Raw genomic sequence first — 19,731 nt, forward strand, 5'->3', positions numbered from 1 at the left:
ATTCATAGTGAGGCTGCAAACAGTTGTACCAGTACAGCAGAGCTGAGTGGGAGGGTACTGTTAATGCTGTTCCAGATGTCAAAGGATTGCCTGTGCAACCATGGTCTGAAGAAATAACTGAAGGAGGAGTTAGAAACTGATGTGGCTCAATCAGTGCCAGAAGGAATCTCAACATAATATTGGGTGGTTTTTTTAAGGTATTTGGATGGCATTGGTTCCATTGTGGAGGATCACTTTATAAGCAACCAAGACAAGCAAGCTTTTTTTAACCCTAAAACTGCCCTGTTTTACCAACCTAAAGAGAACATGGTGGATGAATGAAGTATCAAGGTGCGTTTTTTTCTTGTGCAGACCAAACTTCTGATGTATGTGTTTTCACTGTCATTTCCCTGTCAGAGACCTGGAGGCGTAGGTGTTCGCCTGGGTTTTCTTCCTTAATTCACTGGTTTTACACATTCTGAAAGCAGAAAAAAAAAAGATTAAATATTTTTTTCTTGACTTTTATCTTCAAATAGCAAAATACCCAAGCAGTAAAATCTCTTGTGTTTTCCCTTATCTTCCCTTATTTTTTTATAAGATTGTGGAGGGCAAAGAGCCAGAAAACACACCTTTTTTCTCTTTCTTCATTGCTCATGCAAGGTCTGAAACTGTGTGTGCCCTTTCTGTTGAGGTGGGGGAGCTGACTGTTTTTCCTGTTGCAGAATCCTCACTTTGGCAACTGTGCTTTGCTTTCTCTGGGTGACAAGTGTAAGGTGAAGCACATTGATTGTTCCTTTCAGTTTCTTTCAACCACCCTCTTGAAGCCTGAAAAAAATGCTCTTATTGCTGCGCAAGTACTTCCTTTTTCTTGGATTTTGGTGCTTTTGCTGGACGTTTCCTCTCTACAGGAGCTGGAAGGATCTTGTCCCATCTTTGCACCTGCTTTCCAGGTGTCTGTACTAGCTGGGGGTCTGAGGGACACAAGGCTGAGGTGCACAGCCTTTTCTCCTCGTCCAGTCCATGTGGAGGTGTGAGTGGGAGCTCAGGCTCCAGAGGTGTTTGCACATGTGGGTGACATCAGCACCTTGCAGCTCAGAAGCCAGCAGTTATTCTGTAGGAGATTAGGCCAAATCGTTTTCCTTGGCTCTGGTGTGATGCCTTCAAGGTCTTCTGGGGCATTTTAAGACAGGAGAAGATGAGATGAGAACTTAGGAGGTGCCAGTTGTTCTCTTCACCCGTGTTGTAACACAAACCTGAGACCTGCTTGCCTGACTGCAGTGGATTCTCCTTGGTTTGGTGGGGCAGCTCCCCAGTGCTGAGCAGCCCTTCCCTGTGCCACCCATCTGGCTGAGCTCTGTCCATGCTCCCACAAAATCTCACACCTCCCTCTTCCTGCCAGCAGTGCTCACTGTGCAATGCATTTGTCCTCTGGCTCAGCACAGCCATCCCCAGCTCTGACTCATTCTCTTGCTGACAGCAGCTGTGGTGCATTTACCTGCTCCTCCATCCTGCTTTCTGATGCTGTTGAGATTGTAGAATTTGGTACCCACAGCTGACATGAAAGTGCAGTTTCTGAGTGGACTCCTCCTCATGCTGAACTCAGCATAGTCATTCCATCATCTTCCTGCTGGGGAGGCATTTGGGTGGTTACTTGGATGACTGTGCAGGATTCTTAGGGTTGTGGCTGCCTTATTTAAGCCTCACTGTCAGGGAAGAGGCCAAGATCTGTGACTAAAGAGTAGGTATACTTTATTTTAGATGAAAATTTTAAACATAAGATTTTTTTGAGACAGGAGATAAAATTGTTCTCTCTGCTTATTTGGCTCATAAGTTGAGTTACAAATTCTGAATTGATCTTGGAGCTGGGCTTCTTCAATGGGAATGGCATGAATCTTTTTCCTTTCTCCCCGCCATGCTGACAATACAGGGACAATTTTCTGCCTGATGATGAGTTTCCGAGCCCCTGCACTAATGTAAATTTTAAAAGATGTTTTTTCTTGGTGGTTTAGGTTGATTCATTGTGGCTTTTGACTGTTGAAAGTATGTTCCTTTCTAACTGTCTCTGACCGTTGGATTGGAAAGCTGTGCTGAACCAGCCAGCTTTTGCATTGGAATAATTTAAAAATAACCTGTGGAGACTTGTTCGTCTTTGTAAATGATGTGAAGCCAGAAATTAGCTCACAGAAAGCTGAGCAATGAGGCCTCACAAGCATTGATCTTCCCTAAGCCCTTCTCTAGAAAGCATGTGTCATAATCTCATTTCTCCTATAAAATGCAAAGCTGATATTGGATGACCCTGCTCTCTTAGGCACAAGCTTGGAAAAAAGTATTCTGGGCTGGTACTGATAAAACAACCTTTTGTTGTACATATTTTGTCAGGTCTTGCTGCTGTGGAAACTCTCAGGCTTGGACTGCAGCCAGTGCTTTGGAATGGAGAAGGAAGGTGCCCTTTTCTACCAAGGCAGTGTGTATTTGTGGCAAGGTGCAGCAGGAGGATTCAGCAGTTCAGCTCCCTCTTGCTCATCCCCCCCCTCCCACTGGGGAGGAAAGACTGGAGATGACCAGACCAGGGCTGGCCCTTCTTGCAGCCTTTGCAGTGACACTGATAGCAGTGACAAGGACTGGCAGGTCCCTAGACAGCCTGTGCCCTCCTGCCAGTGTGGTGCATTTCTCCAGTGAAATGGAGGAAGGAAGAAGGGGAAGCCTGGAGAAAAGAGCAGCAAGGGAGTTAAATCATATGATCCCTGTTATGTGCAGTCCTCCTTACTTATCATAGTAAGATCATGCTGGGGAGCATGGGGAGCATTCCTTGTCCAGCATCAGGCCAGACAGGAATACAAGCTGGAAGAGGCCATTTGAGCCCCAGCTTGGGTTACTACCCCTGACTGTAGACAGCTGCATGACAGGTGTTCACAAAATGTTGCAGAGTACCTGCTCCATATGTTGCTGAATGTGACAGACCTTCCCTATTAATGGCTGTGTGCTAAGAGTTGGCTTAAAAAAAAGATAAAAACAGAGAGGCTACCACTGGGTGCCAGTCTGAGAAAAGGGGTATTGTCTGTGTCCTGGGTCTGAATCCTTAACAAGGACTCCCAGTGCCTCATCCCTCCCGGAAAGCTTGCCATGCTTTATGTGTAGGTGACAGCAGAAGGGCCTTTGCAATTCTTGCTAATCTGGCCTCTAAGAAGAAAAAGTTTAAGCCCTTGTTTAAGCCCAGATCTAAGCACTGGTTTTAGTGAATGGTTTCAGCAGTCCAGCCAGAGTTAAAAATACATGGCTCAGCCTCTCTTTCTTCAGAAAGAGCTGAAAAGGCTTGGCTTCCGCTCCTTTCTTAGGGAAAGAAGAGGAGAAAATTCTTGGTCTTGCAGGCTGCTGGCAGAAGTGCTGAAGCTTTGTGATCAATGTGATAGAAGTATGGTACAATTAGTCTGTTGTGGTTTAACCTCAGCTAGCAACTCAGCCCCACACAGCCATTCACTCACTTCCCTCCTGGTGGGACGAGGGAGAGAATTGGAAGGGTAAAAGTGACAAAACTCGTTGGTTGGGATAAAGACGGTTTAACAGGTAAAGCAAAAACTGCATGCATAGGGGAGGTAAAAGAAGGAACTCATTCCCAATCTCCCATGGGCAGGCAAGTGTCCAGCTGTCCCCAGGAAAGCAGGGCTCCATCACAGTAGCAGTGACTTGGAAAGACAAACACCATCACCATTCTCCCCTTCCTTTTTATTTCCCCAGCTCTGTATGCTACGCTTGACACCATATGGTCTCGGATATCCCTGGGGCCAGCTGGGGTGTTGCCTCCCAGCTTCTTGTGCACCCCCAGCTTCCTCACTGGTGGAGCAATGTCAGAAGCAGAAAAAGCCTTGATTCAGTTAGCCCTGCTCACCAGTAACAAAAACATCCCTATTATCAACATTGTTTTCAGCACAAATCCAAACCACAGCCCCACACATGTTAAAAAGAAGAAAATTTACTCTCCCAGCTAAAACCAGCAGAGTCTTCCTTCAGATCTTTAAGAGACAGAAAGATGTATGTCTAAGGACTGGTACTATAAGCTTAATTTTATTTCCCTTTCTCTAGGTTCAGACAAGCTCTGTCTTAAGTAGATCAGGCTCTTTCCTTGTGAACACTTAGCAGTTGGTGCATATGTGCCCTGTTGATGAGAAAAAAAGAGGATTGGTGAAGGAAGCTCAGTTCATGGTGTAGGGTGGAGCATGCCTCGTAGTGGCTATTGTCCTCCTCAAGCCCTTGTTCACTGCACTTCCTCCCCAAGCCTCACTGTTGCCATTCTCCTCCTCAGCTGGCATTCTTGAGCAGCTTTTCCTAAGACTTCTGTTCCACTTTGGATGCATGCATATAGATTGTATTCTACTTCCTGGCCTCAATCTGACAAGCCATCCTTGTCACGGTGAGAGCAGCCTGTCCAAAAAGGAGTATTTGGTAGTAGTTCAAGTGTTGGACAAGATGCATGAGAAGGTTCAGGATTTAAAGCTATGTGCTTAAGTAAGCTAGGAAAATCTGTAGCTTCCTGAATGTCACCAAGGCCAGATGTTTCTGGTTACATCCCAAGTGTTGCTGCAGGTTCCTGGAGAGTTGTGTTCTCTGCCCAAGTTCCAGGGCTCATCTCCATTTACTGCTGACTTGACAGACATGTTTCAAACCTGTGGGGGGGGTCAGCTTTTGTATTGGAAAGTTGATCGCATAGCACAGTGGGAAACAGGTTTTTTTCAACTTTCTTAGGCTGGGTTTTCTTCTCATACAGCATGAGTAGAAACAACCCTGCTTTTCAGCACAGATGTTCCTGCTTTTCTTTGCTAATGAGTCTAGCTCACCAGGAACCAATTGACCAAATGCTGTACTCCTCTTGCTATACTGGTATTTTCTATTCTTGTGCTTTGCTCCTGAGTGCTCTGGGGCTGTTCAGGGAAAGTCCAGCTTGTGTCATGGTGACGTTGGGGTCTGTATTTATCCCTTGCCTGTGGCCTGTCTCCAGAGTCGTCAGTGGCCATCTGCCTTAGCCCTCCTTACGGCAGGGCCTGGGGGCTGGAGTCGGAGGAGCTACGGTGCTGGAAACACGGATGTGCAAGCTGCTGAGGGCAGTCAGTGTTCTTGCTGTGTGATTCATCATAATTTAAAGCATTTGTTCTTTTTATTTAGGGAAGTAGCTTTACCAGTGAGTCGTGAAGCGTTGCCAGTGTTCCCGTACAAGATGGCTTATAGAGAGCAGGGACATCACATCCTGGGGTGCTCAGCAGTAATTCTCACGCCCATGGCACTGCAGCTCCCTGCCCTCACCTCTTGTCATGTGGTGACCTCCAAGGCTAATTTTTCTGTCTCCTTTAAGTTACACCCTCAGAGGAGACATTGCTGTTCTTGTTCTCTGGTGCTGTGTACTGGCAGAGCATCTCCTTGGGTCTGATGCTGGTCTGGTAAGATGCCTGTAGTCTTCAGACAGGGTTCAGTAATGTTTAAGAGGTCTCTGGCTGGGTCTTCAAGAACACAGCACTGTTTCTATGAAGGGATATATTCCCTGCTGGAGGGTGATGTTTGGTTTTGGGGACAGGGTTTACCCCACTTAATGGGTTAGGAAGAGCAGAGTTATCTTGGATGTCTTACTGAATTTTATTTGGAAATGTGTTACTACAAGAAAACACATCTTATTGCCAGGAAATGTTTAAACAGTGAGATATGCAGATCAGACTTGGAGCAGATACAGTGACAGAGATGTCTAGACGTAAATATTGTAGAGCAAATTCTGTTCCAGTGCATGAGTCTGTTACTGGGGAGGATAATGAAATATGGGGGTTGATATGTCTGTGTAGTCACAGATAACTCTGCTCCTAAATCCCGACCCCCACCTTTCCTGAGTCCAGCTCAGTGGGCACTTTGTCTTTTTAAGGAGAGATCCTTCTCTTGGAAGGGGGTGCTGAACTTGCCTGGGTGTTTCACTGCTGCTTGAGCTGTGGTGGTGGTGGAAGATACCGAAGGATCTGCTTAAATGATCTGGTCTCCCTCAAGCTGTTTCTTAGACTGTGCACTGCATTTTGCAGTTTAATTGGAAGGATTTTGAATTTTTTAAGCCAGCTAAAATAGTTGAACTCATGCCTTTGTTTAACAGACAAAGGATGAGTAATATTTAGGAGTTCAAACAGTTTTCTGTTTTATATTTGTTTGAAACTGCTGGGATTCTTCTGTCTTTGTTTGTGGATAGTGTCCGTGTTTAGTAATAACCCTTTACTTTGAGTTTGATGAAAAACACTAAGCTGTATCTGAGCTATAAAGTGTCTCTTTCTCAAGCCCTGTGGAAGTCTTCATCTTTACAAATGCCTCTGAAATGCTGCTTGCCACAAAATATTTTTTTCTCACATTCACTTGAATGTGGGAAAATACTGCCTGTATCACTGTTTCTCTAGAGTGTGTGGATGTGTGTGTAGAGCAGTTGTACCTGGCTTTGGACTCTCTCCCCACCTGAGGCCCAGCTCCCTCTCTTGTGTCACAGCGTCAGAATGTTTTGGTTTTATGGCTTTCACTTCCTCCCAGGGAGCCTGCACACCCACAATTTGTCATGTTGGGGTTTCTTGGGGGTGCTGGGGTGCTTGGCTGTGAGCCCAGGATGCTTGGTGGCCACAGCCATTTCCCAGCAGCCCTTGGATGACTGCAGTCCTGAGCATCATGTGCATGTCCCCTGAGTGTGACAACAACTGTCACACCGATAACTCTTGTCTTTCACTTGTCCTGTGAAGTTTAAACTACAGGAAGGTGTGAAGTTAAGTTTGTCCTCTGTATTGTTTGGAATAGCTGAAAGCTCTGCTTTAGTCATTGGCAAAATAAAAGAAATTTACTCCAAGACAAAGTTGCATCAGGAAGGGGAGACTTTAGTCTGTGAAACATTTGTCTGGAATCTGTGAAGTGCTGACCTCTTGCAAATGGTGGTACCTCGCTTATTCGTGGATATTAACTGTGTTCAACCCAACTAAAACATCTGTGAGCTGAAGTTTTTTCTTGTTGATAAAGCAAACAAGAGGGAGGAGAGAAATCCCCAGCATGTTTTTTTTGTGATCCAGCTTAGGCTCTGAGTGAGTTTGGGAGAAAGAGTTTGAGAGATGCCTTGAACAAACTTTGACATGACTTACTTCAGAGAGGGACTCTCTGTGTTGTGGGTTTTTTCCCCTCCTATTTCCTGGCCCCTGCCTTAAAAGCCAGCTAAATATTCGCATTATTCCCCTTGCACTGAATGTGGCAGTGTGGTCATGTAACCACAAAAGGAAATGTTTTCCACGGGATCAGCAAGATGATTCAACTCAAATGTACGTGCACTCATACTATCCCAAAAACCCAGTGTGAGGAAGCAAGCAGGAATGAGCAGACAGGGAGAAAAAAGCATTGTCCTGCTGTGGGGAATTCGGGTTAGATTGGGTTAAACAGTTATGAAGTATCACCCCTCCTTTTGAATCTCTTAGCTTCATCTCTGACATGGCCGAATTGGAGCGGGGGAGATGAGCTCGTGTTCATCCAGAATTCCCCCGGCCTGGCAGTGTTGTGTAGCTGCAGAGACATCCCGTGGCCAGATGAGGAACAGCCTGAGCCGCGTCCCTTGTTCAGGCCTCCAGGATCCCTCAGTTCTTAAATTACTGCCCTTGGCTGTTGCTGTGTGAAGAAACTGGAAATTCGATGCATTTGGAAACTGTAGTCACCACTTGGTTCTTGTACCAACATTTGGATAACTCATCGTTGTGAGGAAATCCTGTGACATTTTCCCCAGCAGCCTCAGGGGCAGCTGTGATCTAAGCTGGAAAAAGGGCAAGTCATCTGGAGAGAATTTGGGCAGCTTTACTTTTCCATCATCCTGTGGCTGTACCGGGCACTCTGCAAACACTAAAAGACCATCTGCTTCTCTAAAGCACTTGTAATCTCATTTGGATTTAGTGATATATCTTGCTTACCTCTAGAGATCAGGGCTTTGTTGTGCATATAGGTGCTGTGAAAGCATTAGAAAATTGTCCTGAAAGGCTGAGAGTAATAAAGGAGAGAATCTGAGCAGAATCCATTCAGTTCCAGTGCACACACAGTGACAGAATGACTGTTTACTCGGCGTCTTTCATGTCAGTGACTGAAGAGAAGTGAGCACTAAAGGAGGAAACAGTGTGACAGTAGCAGGTGAACAGGAATTATTTAGATGTTAAAATTGCAGAGGCATGAGGAGGGGATTTCAGATTCTGGAAATGTTTGTACTGCCTGTGTCAGTCACCAATACTGATAGGCAGGTGTGGGCGATAGCTCACAGTCTGCTCCATTGCCTTACTAATAAAATGAACAGGGAAAGAAATAATATTCTATAAAATGGGAGGCTTAAAATAGCTGTATTTCCTCCTTTCCCTGTCTGCTGTCAATCCTATTGGAGGAGCTCTAGATGAGACTGCCTCCAGTTAGTGTGTGTTTACCTGTAGGATTAAAGAGGTGGTGAGGAGCATGCTGGAACAAGCAGGATGTAAACAGAAAGCAGAAGAGGATATGGGAATAAATAAGTACCATAAACTTCTCCAAGCGATCAAGGAGTGAAAGTGGTCCTTTACTAACAGGAATCTCTTGCTTTTTCAGATCACTGCAAGGAAGCAAATTGCCAGGATTTCCCCCCTTTGGCTGCCTGACCACTGCTGAGCTACCCCTCCCAGCCCATGTGGCTCTCCCCATGCTCCAGGAGTGCAACGGGTGCCCAACGCGATGTGTGTTTGTCAAACCATGGAAGTGGGCAAGTATGGCAAGAATGCCACTCGCTCTGGAGACCGGGGGGTCCTGCTGGAGCCTTTCATTCACCAGGTGGGCGGGCACAGCAGCATGATGCGCTACGATGACCACACTGTCTGCAAGCCCCTCATCACCCGGGAGCAGCGCTTCTATGAGTCCCTGCCCCCAGAAATGAAGGAGTTCACACCTGAGTACAAAGGTGAGGCCTCTTGGCATTTCAGAGTGCAGTTACAGCCTTTAAGAACCTGCCCTTCCATTTTCCTGCAGCTGCTGCTGTCTTGCTGTCTTTTGGGGTCATTTTGCTTTTTTTAAGCTCCCTTTTGTGGGCTGGCAATTTGATAGTAGCACTTGGAAAGGAGGAAGTTGTTTTTTTTTTTGGTAGGCACACTGAGTTGAATGTGCTTCTCTTTCTAGACAGAGAGACAGAGAATATGCAGTGTGACAATTGTAGTCCAAAGTTTAAGGTTATGGATGTGTAACTTAAGCAGTTTTATTAGCAAGTTATAGTCAATTACAGCCTTGACCTTGAGCTAATGTAGCCAGATCATAGACTGAACATTTGCACATTCCAGTTCCATAATTTATTGCTTCCTCATCCCATCTCTTTTATGGATCCGTAGCAGCAAGCTGCTGAAGCAGGAAGTATGGCTTTCCCAATGCTGAGGTGCAACCTTGTCCCCAGCTGCTTTGAAGGAGTGGAATTTTCCAGTGCCTGTGTCATTGTAGGAGGTTGGCAGCTCAGCTGTGTCTTTGAGAAGCTCGATAGGCTTCCAGCCTCGTGTGTTTGTGTTCGGGGTGGTGATGTGGTCAGGTAGGCTTCTGGGGGGGCTCAGTGTTCCTGTTCCCTCTGCTGCTTTGTCTCCACATGGCACTGGGAAGGTGGTGCTTTACAGACAGCTGGGACCACCATCTGTTCAGGGTCTTGCCTTTGCATCTTACAGCAGCCTGATTGTCTCAAAACAGTATCAGCTTCCTTCCCGGTGTCTGCACACAGGTTGTCATGAGTGAGGGGTGCAGTCTGCAACAGATGGGTCCTCTCTTAAACCTCTGGCCATTCTGGGGCCACACAGTGCTCTAGTGTCCCATCAGAAATCCCACTGAAGCCTGTAGTTCCTAGAGTCCATATGATGTGAGTTTTTCTTGGGGCAGTGTGTTGAAAACCAATGAAGCTGATAGTCCAGATGGACTTGTCTTCTTGAGATCAGGTGCTTCTTGGTACCCTAATGGCATGGGATGTGCATGTCTCTCCCAGTGTGAGATTTCATCCTATGCAGTTTCCTCATAGTCCTAGAAATCTTTCCTACTGATCTGGGGGAGAGGAACACTGGGTATGATATTTTCTGTCTGAGCGCTTGGATATTGCTGTAAGACTTCACAGAGGTATTTTGAGCACATCCAGGCAGCACTTGGAGTAGCATTTATGTAGTGGCATTCTGGAGTCATGTTTCAGGCACCTGAACCTTGATAACATTGTCCTGTGCAGATAAGGAGAAAAGAAGGACAAGAACGGGATGGCTGGCATCAGCTGGGCAGGGCAAGGTTTCCTCATGTTTGTGATAAATCATTTGGTTCAGTGCATCTGTCATTTGAAACTCCTGGCAGCTAGTCAATACTAGTGACAAGCTAATGAAACATTTTGTCATTGCACATCAGGAGATGGGCTGATGGCCTCATTTTCAGGGCTGGGGCAGTAGTCCCAGAAATGGAGATGTCAGCCCTAAATGGAAGTGTCAGCAGTCCTGCTCTGTGGCTGGCCAGATATATTCTGAGTCTGTGCTGCAGAAGATCTATAACTTCCCTTGGACTATGGTGCTTCCCAGGAGCTTCAGAAGACGAAACTGGACAGGACACATGGTCCTGCTTACCTGCACTTGGCAGAGGTAGTTATGCTTCCAGAGCCCTCTGTTTTTATTGCTAGGAAGGCCTGGGCCCTTGCAGATCCCTTTTTTTGAGACTGGCTGACTTGTGATAAGAGTGGCAGGTGTCACCTCTGCCTTAGGGCTCTGTACTTCATTGCTCTGATGCTGGAAAGCTCCTTTAGCAAAGAAAGCACAGTCCTGCTTGGCCAGTGATGTCCCTGTCAACAGCAGGAATGCTTCTGCAGGACGTAGGTACTTATCCAAACAAACCAGGTATTATTTTACATGCTTTGCTCCCCTCAGCATCTTGGCAGACTGTACTTGACTCTTTCCAGTTATACATTTGCTGCAAGACTGAAGGAAGGAAATAAATCACACCCTCTGCTTTCCAGCTGTACTTTTGTCCTTATTTCCTGTGGTGGCAGAACTTCCCCCTCTTTCATTGCTCTGGGTTTGCTTTGCTTCTCTGTGAGTTATGTTTTCCTCTCTCCTGCAGAACATTTGGTTGATAATGGTTGTGTATTCCCTCCTCCAGGAGAATTGACGTGTTACTTCTCCCTGGCAGGTGTGGTATCTGTCTGTTTTGAGGGAGACAGTGATGGCTACATTAACCTGGTGGCCTATCCCTTTGTGGAGAATGAGGCTCTGGAGCAGGATGATCTGCCAGAGAGGGACCAGCCACGGCGCAAGCACTCACGCCGGAGCCTTCACAGGTCAAGCAGCGGCACCGAGCACAAGGAGGAGAAGCCTGGCCTGGCCAGTGACAGCACCGAAAGGTAAAACTTGGAGGGCCCAGTGACAACAGGAGATCTCTCTTCCTTACTCTTTGGTTGAGGATGTTCTGCAGTTCCTTAAGGTGGCCAGGCTGTTGTGCACTTGCTAGCCCAGCACATTTTGGCACTGCAGACTCTGTCAGGAGTTTTGCTGGGTTCAGGACCAATTCATCCATATGAAATGCTTCTGATACAGGGTAAGTGTTGGCAGTGTATCAGATGTGGAACCAAAGCATACAGAGCAGATTTGAACACTCTTCAGTCCACCTGGTTATTAACCCAGGGGGTTGTTCCCAGGGAATTTTGAATATGGGTCTTTTATCTCCTCACCCCAGCCAGAGCTTCCAGATGAGCAAGTGTTCCTGTTTGCTCTATTAGCAGAGATATTAAATAGACCAGATCCTGGAGCATGGGTCTATAACCCAGGGTATTGGTGAGGATTTGCTTTTAGAAGATCTGCATTGTATGCAGCAGGAGAAGGAACAGAAGATGGTTGTGTGCCAGTGGAGGATGTGACAGCCGTGTGTGAAGAACTGATGGATTCTAACAGGCAGGTTTGTTCTGTCTTTACACCAGCAGCATCCAGGAAACGAAGAGTCCCAGGGTGGACTTGCACATCCACTCAGATGTTCCATTTCAGATGTTGGATGGGAACAGCGGCCTGAGCTCCGAGAAGATCAGCTATAACCCCTGGAGCCTGCGCTGCCACAAGCAGCAGCTGAGCCGCATGCGGTCGGAGTCCAAGGACCGGAAGCTGTACAGTATCCTTTGGGAAGCACAGCTGGGTGTGTCAGGCTGCTGCTGCCCTGGCCTTACCCGTTTGTGCCCGAGGCAGCCAGGCCTGCATTTCCCTTAGCATTTCTGTCCTCAACCACAGTTGAGTTACGTGTTCCTTTTAGCTATTCCTTCCTGCTTCCCATACTGTGACACTAATGAATCATAGAATGGTTTGGATTGAAAGGGACCCTAAAGATCTCAGTCCACCTTCAGGCAGTCTGACTGACTTCTTCATATGGTTGGAAGATGGGTTTATTTTCTGTGCCTTCACAAGTGCCTTTTGCTGAGCTTGCCAGGTTGCGGGGTTATTTTGTTTCACCTGGATTCTGTTTTCCTCATATAGAAACAAACTTACTTTTAATAGCCATATTCTTCATAATTTTAACTTCGTGGGCTTCCTTCTCCAATTCTCAAGTGGGAGCTTGGAGACTCCAGATTTTATTTTTAAATAGAGTGCATCACTTGCAGAGAAGTCATTCTCTTTGGCTGCCCTCTCCTTTTTAAGCACACTTCCTTATTTTTATGAAGTTCCTCTTTCTAAACCAAACAGAGTTTCTCTCTTGCACATTTAATCCAGCTGTGTTCTGGTTGCCATTTCAGATTTTACATACTGATCTGTGGCCTGTGGGACTCCTTAGGGCAAACTTTTGGGGCATTTTTTCCCCCTTTTGGAACAACTTGCTGTACAGAGTGCCTGGGGTGTGTTCTCAGTGCTGTGCCCCAGTGCAGGAGCTTGCCCATTGTGTGCTGCTGACAGAGGGCTCCTGTTAATGTTCTGTTTCCTGGCTTTGTCACCTCCCCAGCTCCCTCCCTGTGTGTTGGGCAGTGTTGCTGTTCTGGACAGGCCAACCCTGCCATTACTTGACCCTTGAGTTTTCAGTCTGTAGGCTTTGTATTGTTTATCCATATGGTCAGATGGCTAATTTGATTAGACTTTAAGCTCTCTGAATGGATCAGCAATTCCTACTGGCATACTATGTCCTTCCTGACACCAGTGTTTTGCTTTTCAGTTCCCCTCTGAATTTCCAGTACAACTGCATGTGACCTTCCTGCTGTTGGCTGTTTCCTTCTACCAGCTGCCAAAGTCTGGGTCCACTCTTTGGGTTTTGTCCTTTTCTTCAACTCACCGAGCTGTTTGTCTTGTCTGTTCTTTGGTTCCTATTTGTTTGTTGTCCAGCCCTATGTCCTGCTGGCCCAAGTCCCTGTCTGTGGTGGCCCTTGGGTGCCTCTGGTGGGTGAGCTCTCCTTGACACACATCCCAGAGTTCCTCTTGCTGGAGAACGTGGTGCATCATTTCAAGCTTCCCTGTGTGCTTGATCTGAAGATGGGGACCAGACAGCACGGAGATGATGCCTCTGAGGAGAAGGCTGCTCGGCAGATGAAGAAGTGTGAACAGAGCACTTCTGCCACCTTGGGTGTGCGTGTGTGTGGGATGCAGGTAGGGATCCCCCAGGCTGCAGATGCTGTACCTTCCTTTTCACAGCTGCATTAAGCCTCCCAGTTAGTGTTTTCTGCTGAGCACTGAATTTGAACTTCCCACTGTAGGTAGGTACACCAGCATTCATGCTATTTTTGTCTTCATTTCTGAGCCTAAAACAAATGAACCTGCTTTTCCTGAGATGGCCTCCTTTGTCCAAGAGCTCCTTTGTTCACAGACAGGGAATTTTCTGTATAAAATTATTTTTGTGGCTTAGTGTTCAGCTAGAATCACAATGCCTGGGGATGGAAGTGTCTGACATTTCCTTCTGTACTGCACTGATTGTTAAAAAGTTGCTCTGCTGTGCCTGGGCCTGTGAACAAGGGTTTGCTGTTGTGCAATAATCGCTCTTTTCCTCACCTGCTGAAGGAACCAGATCTTGTAACCCAGATCTCTGCCCACAGACTCTGAAGCAATGAGGGCTCCTCGTTAATCACTTGCCACGTAGTGGCAATAGGTGTTGGCAGCTCCTGCTGCCAGAGGATTGTCTGAGTTGTTGTAAGACTTAGCTTTTCAACTCTTTGGGTCAGTTGTGTCATGCCTTTTGGGGCACTGGGACTCGTGAACCCCTTTTGGGTGTCCTGGAAAAGGACTAGTGCTCAGGCATCCTGAATATGCCCCTGGGTGGCATCCATGAGCTGCTCTGGGATGCAGGGAATGGGCAGAGCTGTCTCCTGCTCCCACTCAGTCATAATGGGGATAGGATGAGTTCCCTCTGCCCTGTCAGTGCAGGACAGTTCAGGGCTCTCTGTGTAGCCTTAGCCTATTGCTCCCACTTGATGTGCATTTCCTTTGGTGTTCCAGGTCTATCAGCTGGACACAGGGCATTACTTATGCAGGAATAAATACTATGGGCGCGGCCTTTCCATCGAAGGCTTCCGCAATGCCCTCTACCAGTACCTCCACAACGGCATTGAGCTGCGCAAGGACCTCTTTGAGCCCGTCCTCGCCAAACTGCGCAGCCTGAAGGCGGTTTTGGAGAGACAGGCCTCCTACCGCTTCTACTCCAGCTCCCTCCTCATCATCTACGACGGGAAGGACAGCCGTGCGGGGACCTTGGTGGAGCGCCGGCCGGAGGCGCGCCTGAAGCGGGTGGACGGCCCCGTCCCGGAGAGCCTCCAGGACGGCGGCAGCTCGGAGCCCGGCTCCTCGGCCCAGCCCAAGGTGGACGTGCGCATGATTGACTTTGCACACAGCACCTTCAAGGGCTTCCGCGATGACCCCACTGTGCACGACGGACCCGACATGGGCTACGTGTTCGGGCTGGAAAGCCTCATCAACATCATGGAGCAGATGCGTGAGGAAAACCAGTAGCTCTGGGCTGTGGCCTCTAATTCTTGTCCTGGTGGCAGGAGCAGACAAGACCACCCACTACTACAGGAAAAACACAGACAAATTTGGTTTTAAACAACTGTATCGCTCTGTTGTTTTTTAAATGTACTTGGATAGAAGAGCTGAGGTGAGGCAGGATGGAAGAACTCCTCGTGCTGACCAGATGGTTCTGACCACACTTGCTCTGCCTTCTGGAGGAGGCTCTGCAGATGCCTGCTGGGTGTCAGGTGTCCCGGTTCTTCGCTCATCATATGTGCGTTCTGGAGGGAGGACCTGCACATAGGGAAGAGAAAGCAGGAGGGCCCAGGGCCCTTGATGAGGCTGGAGCTCTGGTGTGAGGAGCCTTCTGCCTCAGGAGCTTCCCCTTCGAATTTCTCCTGAGTTGTTTGACGGTTGGCAGCGTCTGTGAGGCCACCGGTGAGAAGTCAGGTGCCGGTCTCTGTGTTCGGTGTCGCTGGCTCTGCCCTGGGTTTTGCCGATGGGGCTTTGCTTTTGATGCTGCCTTTTTCTGCTGTTTGGGCACTGTGAGTAGCTACCCCAAACACGGAAATGAAATGACCAAATGCAATCCCTGGCAGAGCTGTGGCCTGGAGGGAATGCCACACACGTGGAGCTGTGCTCGAGCCTGGGGTCTGCTTGCTCCCTGATGGCATGGCATGGCGTGGGCAGGCACAGGGCTCTGCAGGAGTGACTCTGCCCTGGACCACTGACTTGAAAGCGCTCAGCTCGTGGGCTAGCAATAGTATCTGTAGCAGTTAACATGACCCCATCTGTGCAGTGGGGCATTTTGGACCATTTCAACCCTTCCCCTCCTGTAAAGTACAGAATATGTCCCTCCAGCACAAAGCTGCCCTCTTCCCCTGGGGACCCTCTGCCCCCAGGCCCTGCTCTTCCAACAGGTCTGGGGGTGGTGGAAGGGGAGGCTGAGGCTTAGGGCTGATCCCCATCTCCTCCCTGACAGTCTCTAGAGGCCAGGTGAGGGGTGACTTAGCTGAGCAGTGAGTGCCACTGTCTTGACTGTTCAGTACCACTGCCTGACTGTTCAGCTTTGCTTCACAGAGTCAGTGTCCCCCAAAATAAATGTCCCCAACCTCCTTTGATGAGGAATTAACGTTTGATACTGTGGCCTGGTGGTACCGGCCCGAACCCTGCTCCACCTCAGCTCCTGTTTCTGTGCTGGAGCCCTGGCTGCTCCCTCCTGCTCTCACTGACTTGTTCCATGGCATTACCATTACCCTGTGTACCCACAAGGCCAGGGTTGGGGTTTTTTAAATTACTTCAGGGAAGCTTGTTTGGGGAATACTTGCATGTCGCATGTGTGCCGACTCCATGTGCGCAGAGGCCGCTCGGAAAGCACGGCTGCCACATCTCAGGCACAGGTCTGTGGCACTGGTGTGGAAGGGGACGGGAGAGCTGCCCACTTTGTCTGCCTGTCTCCCCGCTCCTCAAAGCCTGCCCAAGCCACTGCTCCCCTCCCACCCTCTGGAGAAGGATCTTTATCCATGGCACGCTGCCCTGCACTGGGTTACTTCATTGCTCCTGCGGGTCCCTACCTTGCCCAGACTCGCAGGATTTTCAGGGAGCAGGTTTGCAGGAGGCAGCGAGGCTGGGTGAGCGCAGGGGTGTAGGTACCCACAACAGCCGTATTATTCCCTGGCCCTGCCCTAGCGTGGCCCATTGCCGCCCACCTCTGCATGTCCTTGTCCCCGCGGGCTGTGCTCGGGTGAGTCACGCCGCACGGCCGGGAGAGCCCCTTGGTGTCCCCCCGCGCTCATTCCTGCCTTTCCCCGCCTCACTGGGCCGTGACGGCCGGGCCACGCTGCCGGTGCTCAGTGGGAACCGCCTCCCTCCCTTCGGACCACCGCGGTGGGACTCTACAGCTTGTACATAGCCTTGGCCCCGTTTGTTTTTACATGAATAACCACCCTGTTTGTGCTTCACAGAGAACCAAAAACCATTAAAGGATCTGTTTTTGTCCGCGGCGTGCCGTGCCTGTCTCTCTTGGGGACGGGGTTAGGGGGTTTGGATGAACGTCCCCGCCCGGTGCGGCTGTGGCCGCTGCTCTCCTCTCATCAGGGTCGCCCTGGCCTGGGCAGGATGCGGTGGCTGCAGCAACGATCTGGCCATACGGCGCTGGGACCCGGGCGGGCCTTAAGACCTGGTGGGGGCGGGCGGTGTGTCGGGGGCGGGCGGCAGGAGCCGGGCGGTGTGTCGGGACGGACGGTAGGACCTGGACAGGCGGTGTGTCGGGGCGGGCGATAGGACCCGGACGGGCGCTGTGTCGGGGCGGGCGGTAGGAGCCGGACGGGCGGTGTGTCGGGGCGGGCGGTAGGAGCCGGACGGGCGGTGTGTCGGGGCGGGCGGTAGGAGCCGGACGGGCGGTGTGTCGGGGCGGGCGGTAGGAGCCGGACGGGCGGTGTGTTGGGGGCGGGCGGTAGGAGCCGGACGGGCGGTGTGTCGGGGGCGGGCGGTAGGGCCCGGGCGGGAGGCAGGGCCCGGGCGGGCGGGGCGGTGCCGCGCGGCGGTGACGCGCCCGGCGCGCCCGGCGCTGACGTGTCGGTGCGGGCGCTGGCGTGAGACGCGGGACGCGGGGGATGCGGGCGCTGATCCTGGTTGGCGGCTTCGGGACGCGGCTGCGGCCGCTGACCCTGAGCCGGCCGAAGCCGCTGGTGGAGTTCTGCAACAAGGCGGTGCTGCTCCACCAGCTTGAAGCTCTCCGGCAGGTGGGGGCGCGGGGCGCGGGGGGCGCGGGGACCGCCCCGCCGCCGGCTGACCCGCGCTCCCGCAGGCGGGCGTCAGCCATGTGGTGCTGGCGGTGAGCTACATGTCGGACGCGCTGGAGGCCGCTATGCGGGAGCAGGAACAACGGGTAAGGGCCCTTCCGCCTCCCCCCGCCTCCCCCCGTTACCCGGCCTGTCCCGCCGCTCACCCTGTGCCCGCAGCTCGGCATCCGCATCTCCATGTCCCACGAGAAGGAGCCGCTGGGCACAGGTAGGATTCGGGCAGGAGCTTGGGGCTGGAGGGCGGGCGCAGGCGGGATGGAGGAAGTCCAGGGACAGCAGGGTGGGTGCTAGGGGGGGACACCGGGATGGATACGGCACGGCTAGAGACGCTGGGAGGAGGGCACCGTGGGCATTAGGATGGGTATGGATGGGTAAGGATGGGGGACACTGGGAGTGGGACGCCATGGGCAGCAACATGGCTGTGGATGGGTAGGGCCGGCAGGAGCAGGGGAGTCAGGAGGGGTATGCTAGGATGGACATGGGCAGGACCAGGGACAGCGGGCCGGGTGAGGATCCAGAGGGACTGGGGACTTGGGAGGGATGCTGGGACGGGCAGAGGCGGGCCCAGCAGGACCCGGGCTCACCACGTCCCCGCGGCGTCACTCACGGCCACGCAGCGGGACCGCTGGCACTGGCGCGGGACCTGCTGGCCGAGGACGGGGAGCCCTTCTTTGTCCTCAACAGCGATGTGATCTGCGAGTTCCCCTTCGCGGCGCTGGCCCGTTTCCACCGGCAGCACGGCGGCGAGGGCTCCCTGGTGGTGACCCGCGTGGAGGAGCCAGCCAAGTACGGTGTGGTGGTGTGCGAGGCCGACACCGGCCGCATCTGCCGCTTCGTGGAGAAGCCGCGGGTCTTTGTGTCCAACAAGATCAACGCTGGCCTCTACATATTTAACCCTGGCATCTTGCAACGCATCCAGGTATGAGCCGGGGTGCCAGGCTGGGCCAGGCTCAGGGACTGTGCCCCCTGCTCAGCCCTGTACCTCATTCTTGCAGCTGCGCCCCACCTCCATCGAGAAGGAGATCTTCCCAGCCATGGCACAGGATGGGCAGCTCTACGCCATGGAGCTACAGGGTAAGGCCCTGAGCACAGTGCAGGCAGCATCGGGGGTCTTGCCTGCACTGCCACCCTCACGCTGGGGGCTGTCACCGTGGCTTTGTCCCCACAGGCTTCTGGATGGACATTGGGCAGCCAAAGGATTTCCTTACGGGCATGTGCATGTACCTGCAAGCGCTGCGGGCTCAGCACCCCGAGAAGCTGCACTCGGGGCCCGGTGTCGTAGGGAATGTGCTGGTGGTAAGTGCCAGCCCCCAGCACAGCAGCCCCAGGCACGTCATGAGCTCTCTGCATTGTCCCACCACTGTCCTCACTGCCATCCTCGAGCTGTGCCCTCCTCTTCCCTGGCTGGCCAAGTGGCACGGGCTATGCCAAGAACCATCTACCCTCCCAACCCTGGCATGGGCCCTATTCCTTCCAGGACCCCAGTGCCAAGATTGGGGCAAACTGTGTCATCGGGCCCAACGTGACGATCGGGGCCGGCGTGGTGGTGGAGGATGGGGTGCGCATCAAACGCTGCACTGTGCTGGAAGGGGCCCGCATCCGCTCCCATTCCTGGCTGGAATCCTGCATCGTGGGCTGGAGCTGCTCCGTGGGGCAGTGGGTGAGGACATGGGTGCCCCACAGGGGATGGGGACTCAGCTCTTGCCCTCTCACCTCCTCGGGCTGTGCCTGCAGGCATGTGGTCCCTGCAGGCAGGAGCAAGAGCCTGGCACTGGGCCCCAAGCCCAGGGATGTGACAGGGCCTCTCTGGGGCAGGTGCGCATGGAGAACGTGACTGTGCTGGGCGAGGATGTCATCGTCAACGACGAGCTCTACCTCAACGGGGCCAATGTGCTGCCACACAAATCCATCGCCGAGTCTGTGCCAGAGCCACGCATCATCATGTAGCAGCCCCCAGCAGGCCCTGCGCTCCCAGCTCTCCTTGGATTAAATATTTATATTTCCAT

At 51.3% G+C, this 19,731-nt stretch overlaps 2 protein-coding genes across 6 annotated transcripts in view; both read left to right on the forward strand.

The window, feature by feature from the left end:
* The window catches only part of IP6K1 (inositol hexakisphosphate kinase 1), a 37,079-nt gene extending 20,155 nt beyond the window's left edge, over positions 1-16,924 (forward strand). For 4 of the 5 annotated variants that reach the window (XM_053953587.1, XM_053953586.1, XM_053953589.1 and 1 more), the window contains 5 exons: positions 8,578-8,923; positions 11,149-11,359; positions 11,933-12,117; positions 13,396-13,571; positions 14,415-16,924. In XM_053953587.1, the coding sequence (XP_053809562.1) occupies positions 8,701-8,923; positions 11,149-11,359; positions 11,933-12,117; positions 13,396-13,571; positions 14,415-14,924 (1,305 nt within the window). In that variant the 5' untranslated portion in view covers positions 8,578-8,700 and the 3' untranslated portion in view covers positions 14,925-16,924. The remainder of the gene's footprint in view (positions 1-8,577; positions 8,924-11,148; positions 11,360-11,932; positions 12,118-13,395; positions 13,572-14,414) is intronic. The other variant, XM_053953590.1, reaches the window with a different exon arrangement.
* Positions 16,925-17,466: 542 nt separating this feature from the next.
* On the forward strand, positions 17,467-19,730 carry GMPPB (GDP-mannose pyrophosphorylase B). Its single transcript, XM_053953372.1, has 8 exons — positions 17,467-17,665; positions 17,731-17,811; positions 17,885-17,933; positions 18,343-18,644; positions 18,721-18,799; positions 18,894-19,021; positions 19,203-19,385; positions 19,541-19,730. The coding sequence occupies exons 1-8, from the start codon at positions 17,537-17,539 to the stop codon at positions 19,670-19,672; spliced, it is 1,083 nt and encodes a 360-aa protein (XP_053809347.1). The 5' UTR covers positions 17,467-17,536; the 3' UTR covers positions 19,673-19,730.
* Position 19,731: the final 1 nt, after the last annotated feature.

This window comes from Vidua chalybeata, chromosome 12 (assembly GCF_026979565.1).
Source record: "Vidua chalybeata isolate OUT-0048 chromosome 12, bVidCha1 merged haplotype, whole genome shotgun sequence".
Taxonomy (NCBI): Eukaryota; Metazoa; Chordata; class Aves; order Passeriformes; family Viduidae; genus Vidua; species Vidua chalybeata.

Coding starts and splice junctions, on each gene's coding strand:
- GMPPB (XM_053953372.1), top strand. CDS start 17,537: ATGCGGGCGCTGATCCTGGTTGGCGGCTTCGGGACGCGGCTGCGGCCG. Junction 17,934..18,342: donor GAAGGAGCCGCTGGGCACAG/GTAGGATTCGGG, acceptor ACGGCCACGCAG/CGGGACCGCTGGCACTGGCG. Junction 18,645..18,720: donor GCATCTTGCAACGCATCCAG/GTATGAGCCGGG, acceptor TCATTCTTGCAG/CTGCGCCCCACCTCCATCGA.